The 15,196-nt window shown below is 48.1% G+C and overlaps 1 protein-coding gene across 2 annotated transcripts; it reads left to right on the top strand.

Moving 5' to 3' along the window:
* The first annotated feature begins 1,023 nt into the window (after nucleotides 1–1,023).
* On the top strand, nucleotides 1,024–14,845 carry TMEM201 (transmembrane protein 201). 2 transcript variants are annotated; one of them, XM_073657293.1, is made up of 11 exons: nucleotides 1,024–1,231; nucleotides 2,154–2,274; nucleotides 4,087–4,281; nucleotides 5,160–5,336; nucleotides 5,586–5,935; nucleotides 6,318–6,521; nucleotides 12,507–12,754; nucleotides 13,476–13,547; nucleotides 13,667–13,924; nucleotides 14,141–14,275; nucleotides 14,373–14,845. In XM_073657293.1, exons 1-11 carry the CDS (start codon nucleotides 1,134–1,136, stop codon nucleotides 14,459–14,461), a joined length of 1,947 nt encoding a protein of 648 aa, XP_073513394.1. In that variant the 5' UTR covers nucleotides 1,024–1,133; the 3' UTR covers nucleotides 14,462–14,845. The 2 variants fall into 2 exon arrangements, with proteins under 2 accessions (XP_073513394.1, XP_073513395.1); XM_073657294.1 differs by having other exon boundaries at nucleotides 1,027–1,231; nucleotides 12,537–12,754.
* The last annotated feature ends 351 nt before the right edge of the window (nucleotides 14,846–15,196 follow it).

The following is a 15,196-nucleotide window of genomic DNA, read 5'->3' as shown; positions in this document are numbered from 1 at the left end:
AGAGACATAAATGCCTGTGATCTGCAATGGGGGGGAAATCTGTTTTTTTTTTGACGGCGCAAACGTCTTTATAAAATTGGCGCATTGTTGGGTCGTCCATGTCGGAAAGTGACGTCTGCTCCCGCTATGAGCCGGGCTTGTGGTAATACATAATGTGTGAGCGCAGTGTCAGAACATTGGGCCCACCAGAGGATTTGATTCTGAGGGCCCACCTGTCTCCACAGCTCAAGAGCCCCTTAGCAGCGGCAAGATTTGCTCTAGAAGGAGAAGCCAGGGCCCACCAGAGGATTCTCCGCTTCTCCGGTGGGCCAGTCCAACCCTATTAATAAATCCCCCCACTCCCTGCTTTTAGTGTTGCCATTTTCCACGTCTCTGCTTTCTGTCAGTAACTGGAAACATTCTTGTGTCCATTCAGGGCAATGAAGGCCGATCCTGCCCTCGTCCAGCTGCTGCGCACCTCTTTGGCCTATAGCCACAGCTTTGTTGGGAACCACCATTTAAATAAAAAAAAATTAAAAAAAAACGAAAACTGCCACAGAAGAATGGAGGAAATACCAGAACCACAAGTGGGGGGAGTTTCCATTTACTGACAGCTATTATTATTATTAGCTAGCAGGGATCTTGCACACACAGGGTCTAGTTAGAAAGTTACAGGACTTTTTATTACACAATGATGACGCTTTATTTGCAACTTTATTGGCAAGGAATTCAGAACACTGATAATCCGGAATGTTGTTAATCCGGAACAATCTGTCCCATTCATGCCGAAGTAAAGGAATGCGATAGTAACGACTCATAAACTCCCGTACTTTAACTGTTGACGGGCCGGGGAGACCCTAGCCCCGTGGATGAGTCACCGGGCACGACCCCCATGAGTCACGGACCCCCCCGCACGATCTCGGCCTTTCACGATCACGACTGACGCCCCCAGAGAACGGCGCCGCCCACGTGTGCGCCAAATTCTAGGCCCGCCCACCAACGCCGCTCCCGGCCCTGTGATTGGCGGGGTTGTGAATGTAGGCGTGGCTTTGCAGCCCGGGTTTGAAGACGGAGTCGTATTATTGGTCAGCAGGAGGAGGACGGGCCGTAGACGGCGCGGAACACCGGAGAGGAAGGTCCAGATCCGGCGCCGCATGGAGGACTGGACCGCGCTGCCGCTGCTGCCTCTGGCCGGCATAACCGCTACCGCCGGGGCCACCGGGCTGCTGCTGCTGTACAGGCTGCTCCGGAGGTGAGCGCGGGGTTAGCAGGGGCTTTGTTAGGGGGGGAGGGGATATTAACCCGAGCTGTGCCGGAGCGGAGTGACATGAGGCCCCGGAGTGAGCGGCATGTGCCGAGGAGTGACCGCCGGTAGTGATGAGCTCCGGGGGTCTCTACAGGGGAGATCCCGGGGATCTGCACGGTGTGATATACTGGAGTGTGTAGATTGGGGGGGCTGCCATACTTCTGTGTAATGGGGGCTGACCTGTTATGGGTAACAGGGTTATTTTGGGGGCGTCCTTCCTTCTGTGGGCAGGACACTCACTATTAGATATTTGGGGGCTTAGTTTGCTTCTGGGGTCCCCTGTGTGTATGAGCCCGGCGCCCCCTTCCGTGGTCTCAGCCTCGATGTTCTCACCGCCAGGTATATGGGGGGGCCGCACTTCCTGCCCTGTGACCCTCTGTGGGACCTTTTTTTTTTTTTAATCTTTGTAGACTGCATCATTAAGCCCCCGATAATCCCAGCGCTTCTCCCGGACGCCCCCATTACAGGCCGGGATGGCACCAGGCAGACATGGCATCTGTCTCTCCAGCTGCTGCGGTGGTCTCGGGCCGGGGACGTCCTGACCACATCGCTTTGTTTTCTGCCGGGGGTACGACAGCTGCTGCCGCACAAGTGTCCAGTGGAGACGAGGGGGCGCTCACCCCCCAGTCTGCAGGAGCGCTCTGGATTTTATGCTGATTTAGAGACTTATCCTCCCGTCACATCCAAAGCTAAATTCCAGTGTCTTCTACTTTCCTTCAGTTTGTGGTGGTGCGCTGGCGGGTGCCTGTGTGCCCGGCGCTGGGCATTTCGGATTAACTCTTAGTGGGGGGGGTCACACAGGCTATAAACGGTGAACCCCACAGTGAGTGGTGACAATGCATGATGAGTTTTGTGTTCTGTTTTGCAGGAAACCTCCGACCCACTTGAATGTGAACTGCTGGTTCTGCAGCCAGAACTCCGTGGTGCCGTATGGCAACCGAAACTGCTGGGACTGCCCCAACTGCGAACAGTACAATGGCTTCCAAGAGGTGAGACGGCCGTCGTGTTATCTGAGGCCTCGTCTAGAGCTTTATGTAGACTGCTATACCCCTTTAAGAGGGGTCCCGAAGCCCTGCTTCAGTGGTCCCTCTTTTTCTAGCTGTGTTTAGGCACACAAGGACTTGCTCTCCCCTCCATGTGTAGGGGCCATGGCTCATTACCATAGGTCAGCCAGCCCCCTTCACACACAGCCCTGGTTATGTGCTGACTCGGGGATAACTCCGAGCTCTGATAGGCCGAGGGCTGGATACCATGCTGGTACGCCGCGCACGCTTCTGCACCGGGTGCCGCTTTATTCCAGAACCCCTTTATTCCCAGTCAGGTTGTCTTTTGTTTGTGCGTTTTCTTTTCTCCTCCCCTTCTTCCAAGGGCCGTAACTTTAGTTATTTTGACAGGACGAGCTGTAGTTTTGAAGGATGCCGTTTATTTTAACCATGTAATGGGCTGGAAAAAAATCTTAAGTGGGATGAAATGGGGGGGGAAAAAACAATTCTAGCATCTTTTTTTTTTATTTTTTTTATTTATGGCAGTTACCATACAGATTAATTTGATATTTGAAATTGCTGCGACTGGGACCTTCAGTTGTCCCCTGGCCTCTATACCCATCGATGTCGTGTTGTAGAGGCCGGTGCGCATGAGCGTATGCAACTGCACCATTTAACCTCCGCTGTTAGACACTGACAGCTGCATCTAAATGGTTAACAGCAGCAATCAGAGCTCCGCTCCGGCTGCTGCTGTTAGAGCCAGATGCGTGCTGTATAACACTGCCTGCACTTACCGCTCCTGAGCCCTCTCCACACACGCGGACCCCAGCGCTGAAGTATAGTTGCATAAATTTGCATTAAGGGGTTAATCTTGGTGCCGCCAGCGATGTCTGTGAAGCCGCTTACCGGCTTTGTTTTAATTACCCGGTGTAGGAAGAGCGGATTAGGCAGTGAGGAAGATGAGAGATGTAGCTGAGCTTGAGGGCCCTGCGGTCACATGGGGGATTTTGGCCCAACAATTGCCCTCGGATTCAGTGGTGTAACTTCAAGCTTGTGGCCCCCAATGCAAAAAAAAGGCCCCTAAATATTGCAAGTCTTTTAGTATTGGTCTTGTATGGGCCACAGGAACCATTTGGGCCCCCTTAGGCTCCAGAGCCTTTGGTGCTGGACTCAAAAGATCAGGCTGTAACCATGGTGACACATGGGTCTGCACAGGAGCTGTATACACTGAATGGTAGCTGATTTTATTTTTTTTACAAGACTATTTGCTTCCCGATTATGGTAGGTGCATTGGACCACTACAAGAAAGGGCTGCAGAAGTGTCCACACCCTTATCGTGTCCTCCTGCTTTGTTTATGAGCCTTTAACCCCTTTTATCTCCTGTCAATCATTAAAGAATTTTATGGTTTTAGGTTTCATACAGACATCACATGGTGGCGATTGACATTTTATATACATGGCGTCTGCTAGCTGCAGGAATCAGAACCTGCTTGCTGCCAGTGAATGAAGAAATTATTGCCCAGATCCAAAGGCTGGAAACTTGTACAGACCGAAGGTTTAACTTCTCACAGCTGATGGTTTGCTACTATGGATGGTCTAGACAGTCCTCTTGGCACTGAACACATCAGAGGAAATCTCTCCTGTCCTGGTAGTTTCCTTATAGTGGAGACTAGTTAGAATTGTAACAAACCTCCAGCTCTGAGAACTAATAGTTCACCAAATCTTCTTCCCTAGCCTTTAACCACAATGCTCCCGTTCACTGACAGCAAGACTTGGTAATAGAGAAGCATTAAGCAATAATCTTCTATCTGATTGCAGAACGGCGACTACAATAAACCGATTCCGGCACAACACAGCGAACACCTGAACCACCTGGTGTCCGGCGGGAGCACGATCGCCGAATCTACGAAGCCGCAGCAATGGGTGAACTGCGGCCTCCTGCTGTGCAAGAAGTGCAACAATAACCAGAGCACCAAGATAAAGCAGCTGGCATCGTTCCTGCCCAGGGAGGAGGTGGGTGATGGGCACAAAACTCGATAAGTCTGTGGCAGAAGCTCCATTTAATTTACCAAATTATGTATTGAAAAGAAAAAAAGTTTCGATTTCACAACAATTAATATCCGATTTAAAAATGGTAATTGAATTACCTCTTTATTTATATCTTCTAAACTTAAGTTTGAAGTAGAAAAATTAACTTTCTACCACAGATCAGAGCAAGAATTACGATTTCAACAAACTTTATATAGATTTTTTTTTTGTAACAAACTTTGCGTACCTGTCATTTCAGGGTAAGCTTTCTTGAGTACAGGAGGAATAACCGTTTTTGGTCATTCTATGACTTGTAGCCTGCCTTTTTTTTTTTTTCACTCTTTGCGCTGTTATCACTAACTTTCAGTTGTCTGAGCTAGTGGGTAGAGACTTGCTACTATAATGTCTCCTATACACAGACATGAGGGATTCCTGGTTCTATGCAGCTTGTGATCAGAAGCGACAGCAGAATGAAGGTCATAGTACCACACTACTGCGCAGTGTAGCTGTGAATCCAGCTCTGGGATGAGATACGTGTACTATAAAGCAGCAGCTCTTCCTTTCTTTCTTTTCTCCATAGAATTTGATGCGCACCTGTAATCTGATTCCCTCAGTGAGCTGGCAGGGGAAGAAAAGTGGCTCATAAGTGTAGAAAACCAGCACCCACCGTCCAATAAAGGCTTCTCACACCCTTCTGACCTATGAGTGTACCTTTTATATGTCAGTAAGGGGTTAAAGAAGAAAATTTAATTCCTTCACCGACTGCTCATTGATTTGTGTTCTGTACCACCACCACATTAACCCCGGGCTTTCCAGATATTCTGCATTTAGAGATCGTGCCTCATGGTGCTTTTTTTCCCTAGGAGCAATATAACGAGGAGATCGAAGTCTACAAACACCACCTGGAGCAGATGTACAAGCTCTGCCGGCCGTGCCAAACCGCCATAGACAGTTATATCAAGTACCAAAACCGGCAGCTTCGGGCCATAATGCTGAACCAACAGTTCAAGCGGCGAGAGCTGGATAAGGGTTATGTACAGGTAAGTGCTGCAGCAAGTTAAAGTTGGAAAATTGTGTGAAGAACAATCCCCTAAAGTACTTCTGTTATTGGAATCGCTTGCTGTATAGTTTATCTACGGTCCAGCTGTCAAGGACGCTGCAGAAAACTTTAAGATCCGACAACTTCTCTGCTCTTTCAGCCCGTAGAGACTGAAATCTCGATAACAGAAGATATTAGGTATTTGCATCGTGACTTCCCCGCTTCATTCTGTTCTTTGTTTTTCTTTCAGAGCTCTTCAAATTCTTCATTTATTCGGATTCCTGCCAAGGTCATTCTCCTCCGCTGCTTTGCATTCCTGAGTTGCATCTTCCTTGTGTCCATGACGCGGTTGGGTAAGGGGGACCTTTTCTCTCCCTCCCATAAGGACTCTACAAATATTACAGCCAAACCCAGGAATGAGTCTCAGCTGGGAGATGCTGGGAGGCCAACTCTCATCCAGCAGGTCATTGACGTTCTGCCCGAGCATACACTGGAAAACCTGAACGAGGCTTGGCGTTTTGGACACAATAATCAGATCGGCTTGGCGGTCCTGGGCCTCCTAACTTGCATCTTTGCCATGTTCCTTGCCGGACGTCTTAGGTCAGTTCTTTTCATAAACCATAATATTGTAGTAAATGCAATGCTTCTTCGAACCTTAGTTATACATCTCAATGGTCAGTTTTATCAGAACTTTCATTGTAGAATCACTGACTATAGCACATAAGCTTCTCCGACACAGGTGTGTCTTTAGTTTCTCATTGGCAATCTGAAAGAAATTATTGCATAGGCATGAATTGGTTAACAAGAAAATGTGTCTAAAGTTTCTTACTTTTTTAGGGACCGCGATGGGCACGGACATTGGCCCCACATCGGCATTATTACAAACTCTGTTCCTTCCTTAAAAAGCCATAGGTTTTGTAAACTGTTAAATGTCTTTTATGTTTCAATAACTGAAATTTATTCCATTTTATTATGTTTTTAGGATGCGACGTGTTGACGTATTTGCCTCATTCCTCTGGGTCCTAGTGACAGGACTCTACCTATCGGAGTTAGTCTTTCTGAAGGACTTGCCGAACTGGATGAATATGGTGAAGCTCGGCACCACCTCCTTGTGTTGCCTGGTCGGTCTCACCTCTGCGATGGCAACAAAGAAAGCGATTGGTCAACGGAGACAGCGTCCTCGAAGGTCAGAGCCAGAAAATTGAGCCGTGGGACCTGGAGGGAATGTCCTGTCATTACTATTGAGGACCTGTTAGATGCTGTATGTTTATTCTATGCCGTCTGCAAGTATAACAGGTCCTTTCCTTTACTACTCGGTCTTTTCCAACTGGCTGCATAACGTGATTATAGCCACTCATAACACTACCTAGAGGATCTGGCACTGTAGACATCCTAGTACTCTAGTATAAAAAGTCTGCAGTGGCAGATCATCACTTAACTAATGACATCCTTATGGCTCTTAGAAATGTTGCTACTAAACTTTTTTTATTTTATTTTTTTAAATATTGGGGGTTTGACTTTCCCTTTAAGGAACCTTATGCATTATGCTAGTGATTGGGGTGTAATACCCCTTTATGGTACCCTATGTGATCATGTTATACAAGTGGACTGAAGACCACAAAGTATTAAACACCAGTCTAATCTTTATGGGGGGCTTTAGTCTGTCTCAAGGGGTGGGGGGATAGGATTGCTTTCTAAAAGAAGGAATTCTATGGATCTACAGTGAAATGCCCATAGGCTCGTAATGGTCCGGGCACTGGGCTGCCAAATTATTGGATGCCTGGATTAAAACAAAACGGCAATTGTCCCGAAGTTGGGACACCGGCCGTACTTTCTTTGTAATGAAGGTACTGATTTCATAGGTGCTAGACGTCTAATGCCGAAACGATATCTGCCGATCGGTGACTTCTATTTTATAATTGTTCTTTTAGTGATTAGATATAGATTGTAGCACATAATTCACACTAGCAACACTAACTGAATATTAACAGTGAGGTGCTGTCCCTTTACATTGCCTGTAGGTGGCGCTCTTCATGTTGTTGTGGTTGAGTCACACAGTATAATAGAGTGTAATTCCTGGGCCAAAGGTGGGGGGTGACTTGTGAGCTCTCGATTGGAAAGAAGAGTTCAGTCCCACACCCCCTCCCAATCTGTATAATATTGCTATCATGGGGGTCTTTTTTTAGTGAGGACCCTTTTAAAATTGGGTAGTTTTAGTAATTGGGTCCATTTCCCAGAAAATAAGTTCTATAGAATCTTTTTCTTAGTAGTCTGTTGTGTCGACCCTCTGTTATTCCTTCAGTGCACGGACTGGCCGGCAGCTCTCCCCACCCGAGCGTGACGGCTTCATGTATTTCTATGCAGCTGTTACGCTCTGGTCGGGAGAACCAGCCGGCCAGTTCGTCCACGGTTTTAATCTTGCTCCGATTTATACGGCCGTCTGACTTTGCCCTAAGGATACACCCAAGGAAATGGTAACGTCCAGTTATACATTTCCAGGAGCAATAACAGAGGGTCGGCACTGCAGAGTTCTGGGAAAAGATGATCCGAAATTGAAGAATAATTAGGAATGTTGTTGATTAACGCACTTAAATGTTATTTATTAAAAAAAAAATAAATTGTCCTTTTAAAGTGACCCCCAGCGGGTGAGTGTGAGCTCTGGGGCGTGATAGAACGCCCTGCTCTCGGCCGCCGTGCTTTCCCGCATTGGTCGGTGATGTTTAGATCCTGGGATTATACAAGTGTGAAGTTTTTATATTACGGTGTCGTGAATGTGATGTTTTTTTTTGTTTTGATGCGTGCGCACATAAAGCACAACTATTTAATGAACGCTGATCCTCTCTGGCGGTGGCGAGGTCGGGTCCGCCGTGGGCTGCTGTGGTTTATATAATATTTAAGCGTGTTTTTTTTTTTTTATTATTATCTTGTGTGCGGACGCTCTATGTTGGGCGGCTCCAAATCAAAAATTGTAACCTCCACCAATAATAAAAGCTCCTGCACCAGTTATATAAAGGCGAAACAAAGGGAACCGTCCAGACGACCCTAATCTGCCATTACACAGGGGCTATAGAAGCCTATCAGGGCACAGCCCCTCCTACTTGGCTAACTCTGGAGGAATCGGAGGGGTGTCTCCGGCTTAGATTGGAGCGAGTGCAAGATCCTTCCCTGCAGTACCAAACCAAACTGCTACTATATACAGCATGCTATGTGTGTGCCATACTTATTTTTACATATATAATGTGTGAATGGAGACATTCTGGTGGTTTAGAGTTGTCAAAAATAACAATTTTTACTTTAATGATCCATTTGGACACCCCAGGTGTCCTCCAGATTGTGCCTTGTAGGTCCAGCAGGCGGCACCTCAAAGTATAAATAATTGGTTTGTGAATGTTCCACTTTACCTTTTTTTATAGCAGAGCCGCCCGCGTCCAACTAAGCGACCTGTAAGTGACTTTGAGATGACTTCATTACTTAAGGACCCGGTTGCCTGTCTTGGAGATCCTCATAATTATGGATCGTTCTTTACAAAAAATGTCTTGTGCCGTTCCTCTTAGAAATGTTTGCATTAATTGACATCTGGGTGTTACCTGTTTGGGGCTTATCCCTGCACAGTCAACCTTGGCCAATCAGTGCCCGTGTGTTTGTTGTCGGAGGAGAATGGTAACACCCAGGTGTCCATTTATTCAGAGGTTTGTAGGAGGAATAACTGAGGAACGAATGACACAACACAGGTATGAGGAAAGATGCTCCAGAAAGGTTATTTCATGGGGAACACAAGTACCATATTTTTCGGACTATAAGACGCACCTAAGTTGTAGAGGAGGAAAATAGTGTGGTCATGATGCCCTGTTATGGGGGAGGGGGTCTGCTGCTGACACTGTTATAGGGGTAATGTCCCTCAATTCTGTTAATATCCATCATCCTGGTATATACGGCCCCCTCCTTCCTGTTATACGTGGCCCTCATCCCCATCCTGGTATGCATGGCACCCCTTCATCCCTCTTCCTGGTATGTATGCCCCCCCCATCCCCATCACACTGCACACAAAAAAATAAACAATTATACTTGCCTCCTCTCTGCTCCAGCGCTACGTCCGGCTCTGCTGCCGACAGTTACGCCATGCGCAGCTCATACAGTGAGATCCCTGTCGGCAGCAGAGCGGGACGCAGCGCTGGAGCAGAGAGGAGGTGAGTATAATTGTTATTTTTTTGTGTGAGGGGGGTCCATACATACCAGGAGCCGAGCTCAGTGGGCTACTGCCTCCTGTGCCCCGTGCCGCTGCAGCTCTCACTCCCCCATCACCCACTATCTATCTATAAGACGCACCCCCCCACTTTCCTCCAAAATTTTGAAGGAAAAAAGTGCGTCTTATAGTCTGAAAAATATGGTAATTACTAAAATGACAGGAGAGTTGAGACCTTCTTGAAGGTGGTAGACCACCCTTAGTGCCTCTGCATGCAGTTGTCGACCATCTGCCCTTCCATAAGTGGGGAAACCATTTGCTAAGAGCGACTCTTCGAAGAAGCAAATTATTACAATATAATCATTTAGGATCTGCAAGCTGCACTGGCCCTGGTCCGCTCTCGGCCGGGGGGCGCTGGGCCCTGGTCCGCTCTCGGCCGGGGGGCGCTGGGCCCTGGTCCGCTCTCGGCCGGGGGGCGCTGGGCCCTGGTCCGCTCTCGGCCGGGGGGCGCTGGGCCCTGGTCCGCTCTCCTCTTCACATCCCAGTGATCATCGGGGCTTGTCGTTTCATTGCTTTTCTGTGATTTTGTGCCATTCTTTTCTGTAAGATCCGTGTTGCTTTGTGCCTGGCTTCATCCTGTGCCGTCCGCTCATGTGATGCTCGTGCTTCTATCATTGCTGTACACAGAATATAATTTCCTGTTCTTTATGATTATGATGTGAACGCTTTCTTTGTACTCGTTCCCGCAGCTGATGTTTTGTTAAATAAATGGCCAGCGAGCCGACGACCTGACTCCAGTAGCCGTACTTTCCTGTGTGTAGGGGGAGGTGGATGCGGCACTTTCTGCTCTTGCACATTTCATGTTTGTCACCGTTCGTTCACCTGCACACATCGCACACGCGCTTTCTGTTTTTGGGTTTAGATGGAGACTTGTGTCATCGAGCTGCATTGGAGACGCAGGTAAGCGTGAGCCCCGTCCCCACACTAGTGTCTCCCCATAAAGGGGTAATTCCTCCCGATGTGAAGCGAGAACGGCTCCAACTTTTTCCTGCGTAGCAATGCTTCCGACCAGGAGGACACGGTGTTAAATCCCCCAAACCTGTTCCCCTGTGACTGCTTTGCTCCCAGCAGTCACTAAAGCTCCATTCTCCCTACAGTTTAGGGTCTGTTGTGGGGGTCTGCACTCTTTACACATTATAGCATGAATGTTGGGGTTTGTGCCAGGTCTCCAGCTTTATCCAGTGTCTTATCTGCTTCCATGTCTGCTCATCATCTTTCATCACTTTAATTCTGCTGTATCCAGACAATTTATTCTAGACCAGTAGGAACAAGCGACTGACCATGTGGGCTTGTGACGTCCCCGCGATAGGACCTCCATGGATGGATGCGGGGACCACCCACCACTGGCGGAGTAGTAAGTCGCCATTGAAGCTTTAGGTAGCCACCATCCAGTCCACACTGCTCATGACATGTCCCTCTACAACGTCAGCATAAATCAAGTGTCCCCCCTGCCTGTCTTGGCCCTGGCAGTATAAATCCTTTAAATCCCAGGTTTGCTGAAGATGTGTAGAGATGTCACGTGGAAGGTGGGGAGAAACATATATTGTAGACTTGATCTACACTGCCTTGTTCTATTGTCCTCTCTCTCCCCCCATCCAAAATCTCATGATCTTCTGCAGGATAACAAGGAGCGGCTCGTGGATCAACCCATAGGGAGTTTCCTGTGTTAATGTTTCTTGATCTCCATTTAATTATGTTTTTTCTATATTTATTCTAATCTTTTATTTCAGTTCTTCACCATTTTTCAAAATTCCTTTTTTTGCTGCCGGTGAATGAAAATATCTGTTCACAACCAGAAGCTCTAATCTCCTTCTCTTCTGAGCGGAAACTCTCCAAATTCTTTTCAAACCTGAGTTTCCACTCCAGAAACTAATCATTAAAAGAGTCCGTGTGCACATAGCCCAAGGCTCTGTCCTCGTGCAAAACTTTTTTTAAATTTTTTTTTTTTTTTTTTTTCCTGCAAAATTCTAGCACAAAATTAAAAAAGCGGCCACCACTTGTAAACCCAACCATGACTTGACCATGTAACGCCAGATTTATTGCCTTTCAGACCATATTTTGGTTCTGTAAGGACATTGCCAGAATCGGAGCCCTCGCCTTACATTTGGACGCCGACTGGTTTTCACCCTTACAAAGGACCTTTTATGTAATGAAGCAGCTGCACACGACAGCGGTGCTATGTCCGAGCGTGGCCGGCAGCGGTGGTCTGGCAGCGGTGGTCCTCTAGATTCTGACACGTGTTGTTGTGGGCAGGTCAGCTGCTAACGGACAGGTGCAGTAGGGGCAGACATGACTGTCAGGGTTTTGTTTCCTGCTTGCAGTCGGTGAAGGGGAACACGCTTGCCCTGTTCTCATATTTTCTAAAGTTTTGCTTTACTTCTGTCCACTTTTCTGTGAGACTAAAAAACTTCCGCCTGACACATTAGTAGCCAAGGAGAGCGCGATTTCTGCTGCGGATACAGGCGGCTTGCAGGGGAGGTTTCTAGGGTGTGGGAAGTTCCCGTTCACCGACAAGGGAAAGAATTGCAATGGGTTAAATTTTAAAGTTGCAGAATAGTATATAAAGATGTAAGCTGCTTTTATATAAAACCTTAACTCCCCTTTAAAGAGTAACCGGTATTACTGGGAGAGAATGACAGTTTGTGCTTGTAAGGTTCTATGGTAAACTTACAGCTGAATGTATGTCACCTTTAGCTCCTCCCACTTTCATAGAACTTTATGAGCACCAACTGTCATCCTGTCTCATAATGGAAACCTTTTGAATACAGATTTTACACTTCATTTGAGAGTGAGTGATCAGTCTTGTCAGAGGAAGCATATTTCTGAGATATATTACAAAGTTTCTTATTTTCAGCTCTACTATTGATTTATGACATACAAATTAAAAGACGGTGCCCCTTTTTAAAGGAAGCTGCCCTCTCTCCGCAGGGCTCAGCCTTGTCCTCCTTCCTTCTACAGGTATCTCTCCGGAGACTCTGTGCCGTCGTTCGGACTCATGAACGGCAGTATAGTTCTTCCAGCCCTGCCGACTCCATTGCTGTCCACCCCTCCGGGTCTCCTGCACCTGCTCAGCCACCAGTCGTATCGCTCTGAGCGCAAAGCTTCGCCATCTTCTCTTCCCGGACGTCTGAACAGAGCCTTGTCTCTGGGCACTATCCCCTCCCTGGCGCGGGCAGGTAAGTTACTCCTATAGGTTCTTTGGGATCTATGGATTTGCAGACGGGATCGTGTGCAGCTTTCTTATCCATACGTGCAGCAGTAGCCTTAATATCGGGGGATCGTGCCGACGCCGCTATTGAGGGAGATTAGTTCCATCCATCTGTATTCTGCTATTTCGGGTGCACAGCGGTAATCCTCTGCCTTGTTCTGGCTCCGGGGTCCCTCCAGCTCATGTTATTGCCACTACATTGGGTGGAATGACTGGAATGTGCAGGGGCCACTACAACAGGAAATGTGGAGGAATGTTAACCATGTAGTGCCTGATTAACCCCTTGTGACCTGCATTATATCCAGTATTGCTTTTAGATTCTCTCTTCCCTATTGGCTGTCAGTTTACAGCATAATTTGGGAATTGGAGCCCCACGCTGCAGGTATTGGTTGCATTGGCCCTTGATGTCGGGGTCCTGAGTGTGGCCCTCTTTACCGTCGCCGAGATTCTGTACACGTTGACCAGATTCGCCTTCTGAAGGGGGGGTAAAATGTGACGTTGGATCAGAAAATTGCTCCTTAATCCAATAATTCTGAAATAGTTGCCGGGTAATTGGACTTTGTGGACCATCAGATGCATCAGTAGGCAGCTCCATCGTATCATGATCTGCTGCCGTCTTATAGTAACTTTACACCTAGGTCCCTACTTGCCCCTCCTAAGAGTAATGTGCCCTGCGCTTTGTTTTCTAGATTCCGGGTATCTCTTCAGCGGGAGCCGCCCGGTGTCTCGGGCATCGGCGTTTAAAGAGTCTCCTGGATCAGGTCAGTGAGTGGTGGATTTATCCAATGTGGCCGCCGCCATGGGCACACTCTTCACCCAGAAACATTACTTATCAATATTCCGGTGACTAACAGAAGCCGTCTCTTCCCGTCCTCTCCAGATTATTTCTCGCTCCTGTCTGGGAGCTGCGCGGTGTCGCCTCTGCCGTCTCCTACCCCCTCCGTGGCTGGTTCGGCCATCTCCAGCTGCGGCTCGTTGTTCCACAGACGTCCGATTATCAGCCCTGCTCGCCTTAACTTGCAAGGACAAAAACTCGGCCTCTCGCTGAACAGGACACCGACCCGGACCAGCTACGATGACGTCTACCAACCCGACAGCAGCCTCGGCTCTCACGAGTTCACTCCAAAGTTTGCACAAAGTGCGTTTCTGGTAATTTAGGGACAAGAATGTGAACAATTCATCTGTTAGTAGCCAGAAGGAGATGTGTGATGGCAAGGCTGGCAGGGTAGGGGGCGCCATCACACGGCCATGTAGCCCTGCATCTACTTGATGCCAGTGCTGCGCTGCCCATGACTACTACTTCAGCATCCGCTACTCCTCTGTCTGATGCTCACTGTGTTTCTTCACCCCTCAGACACCATGAAGCTGATGACCGAAGCCGGCAGCATCTCCAGTCATCACACCCCTAAGATGGACAACTCCTCTCATTCCTCCGCCTGTCAGGTGGACTCCACCACGGCGTTCCTGGAATCTCCATCCAAGTGGAAAAGTGAGTGGCTTCTTGCGTTATCATAGGAGCGAGCTACTGCAAGGATTTACTGAGGCCTATCCAGGTTCGGTCCTCATTGCCTCTGTTTCGTCCCCAGGTTGTGGCGGGATGTCGCTGACCGGCGTCTTCTTGGTACTGAGCTTCACCATGAACCTGGTGATGATAGTCTTCTTCTACCAAAAATAATTGACCTCACGTACAGTCCTCCATTCACCTGGTGCTCTGGATGGTGACGCCACCACCCTCCTTGGTGTCGCCCATCACTGGTGCTCTCTGCTGCCTCCTGGACGTGGGGCCATGACTACTCCACCACATCCATAGGTCTTCTCTTCCTGGACTTGGGGAGGGCATTAGGCCCACTCCACCCTGTGGGTGTCATTGGGCAGTTGCTGCTGCTGGGGGGGATGCAGGTGACTTTGGGGGGGGCTTCTGATTTCTTCGGGGGGCGGAGCAGGTGGATTTTATTCGCCGCAGTTCCGGTGATCTGTAAATATGTTGTCGCGTTTGTGTTTTTACGTCTTAAGTCGTCCGAATACAAAAATAAAAACACAAATATTGCTTCTCAGCAAAGCGATCACAAGTCATTGTAGTGATCAGAGAAGGGTAAAACTGCACCAAACACTGACACAGGGGTGCGTGAGCCAAAACGATGCGTTACTGACTTTTTTTTCTGCTTTGTGAAAAGTGGCCATTTCTTATATGTTGCAAACAGAGCAGTGACGTGGGCCACGTTTTATCAATGTCTCTTCTGCAATGGTTTCCAAAATGCACATGTCGAGGGATCTGACCCAGCAGCGGACACAGAAAATGCCCCTGTGCAAGAACAATATAGGGCACTTTACAATCCAATAGCGTCTCATAATGCACAGTTCCTCCAGCTTTGGAGGTAGAAATGGGCCCCTGATCTCTTGGACCCCTGTG

Source organism: Phyllobates terribilis, unplaced genomic scaffold (assembly GCF_046119375.1).
Source record: "Phyllobates terribilis strain yellow unplaced genomic scaffold, ASM4611937v1 Scaffold_12__6_contigs__length_324123572, whole genome shotgun sequence".
Taxonomy (NCBI): Eukaryota; Metazoa; Chordata; class Amphibia; order Anura; family Dendrobatidae; genus Phyllobates; species Phyllobates terribilis.
Note: the sequence above shows the minus strand (reverse complement) of the source record. Positions and strands in the feature narration are given on the sequence as shown.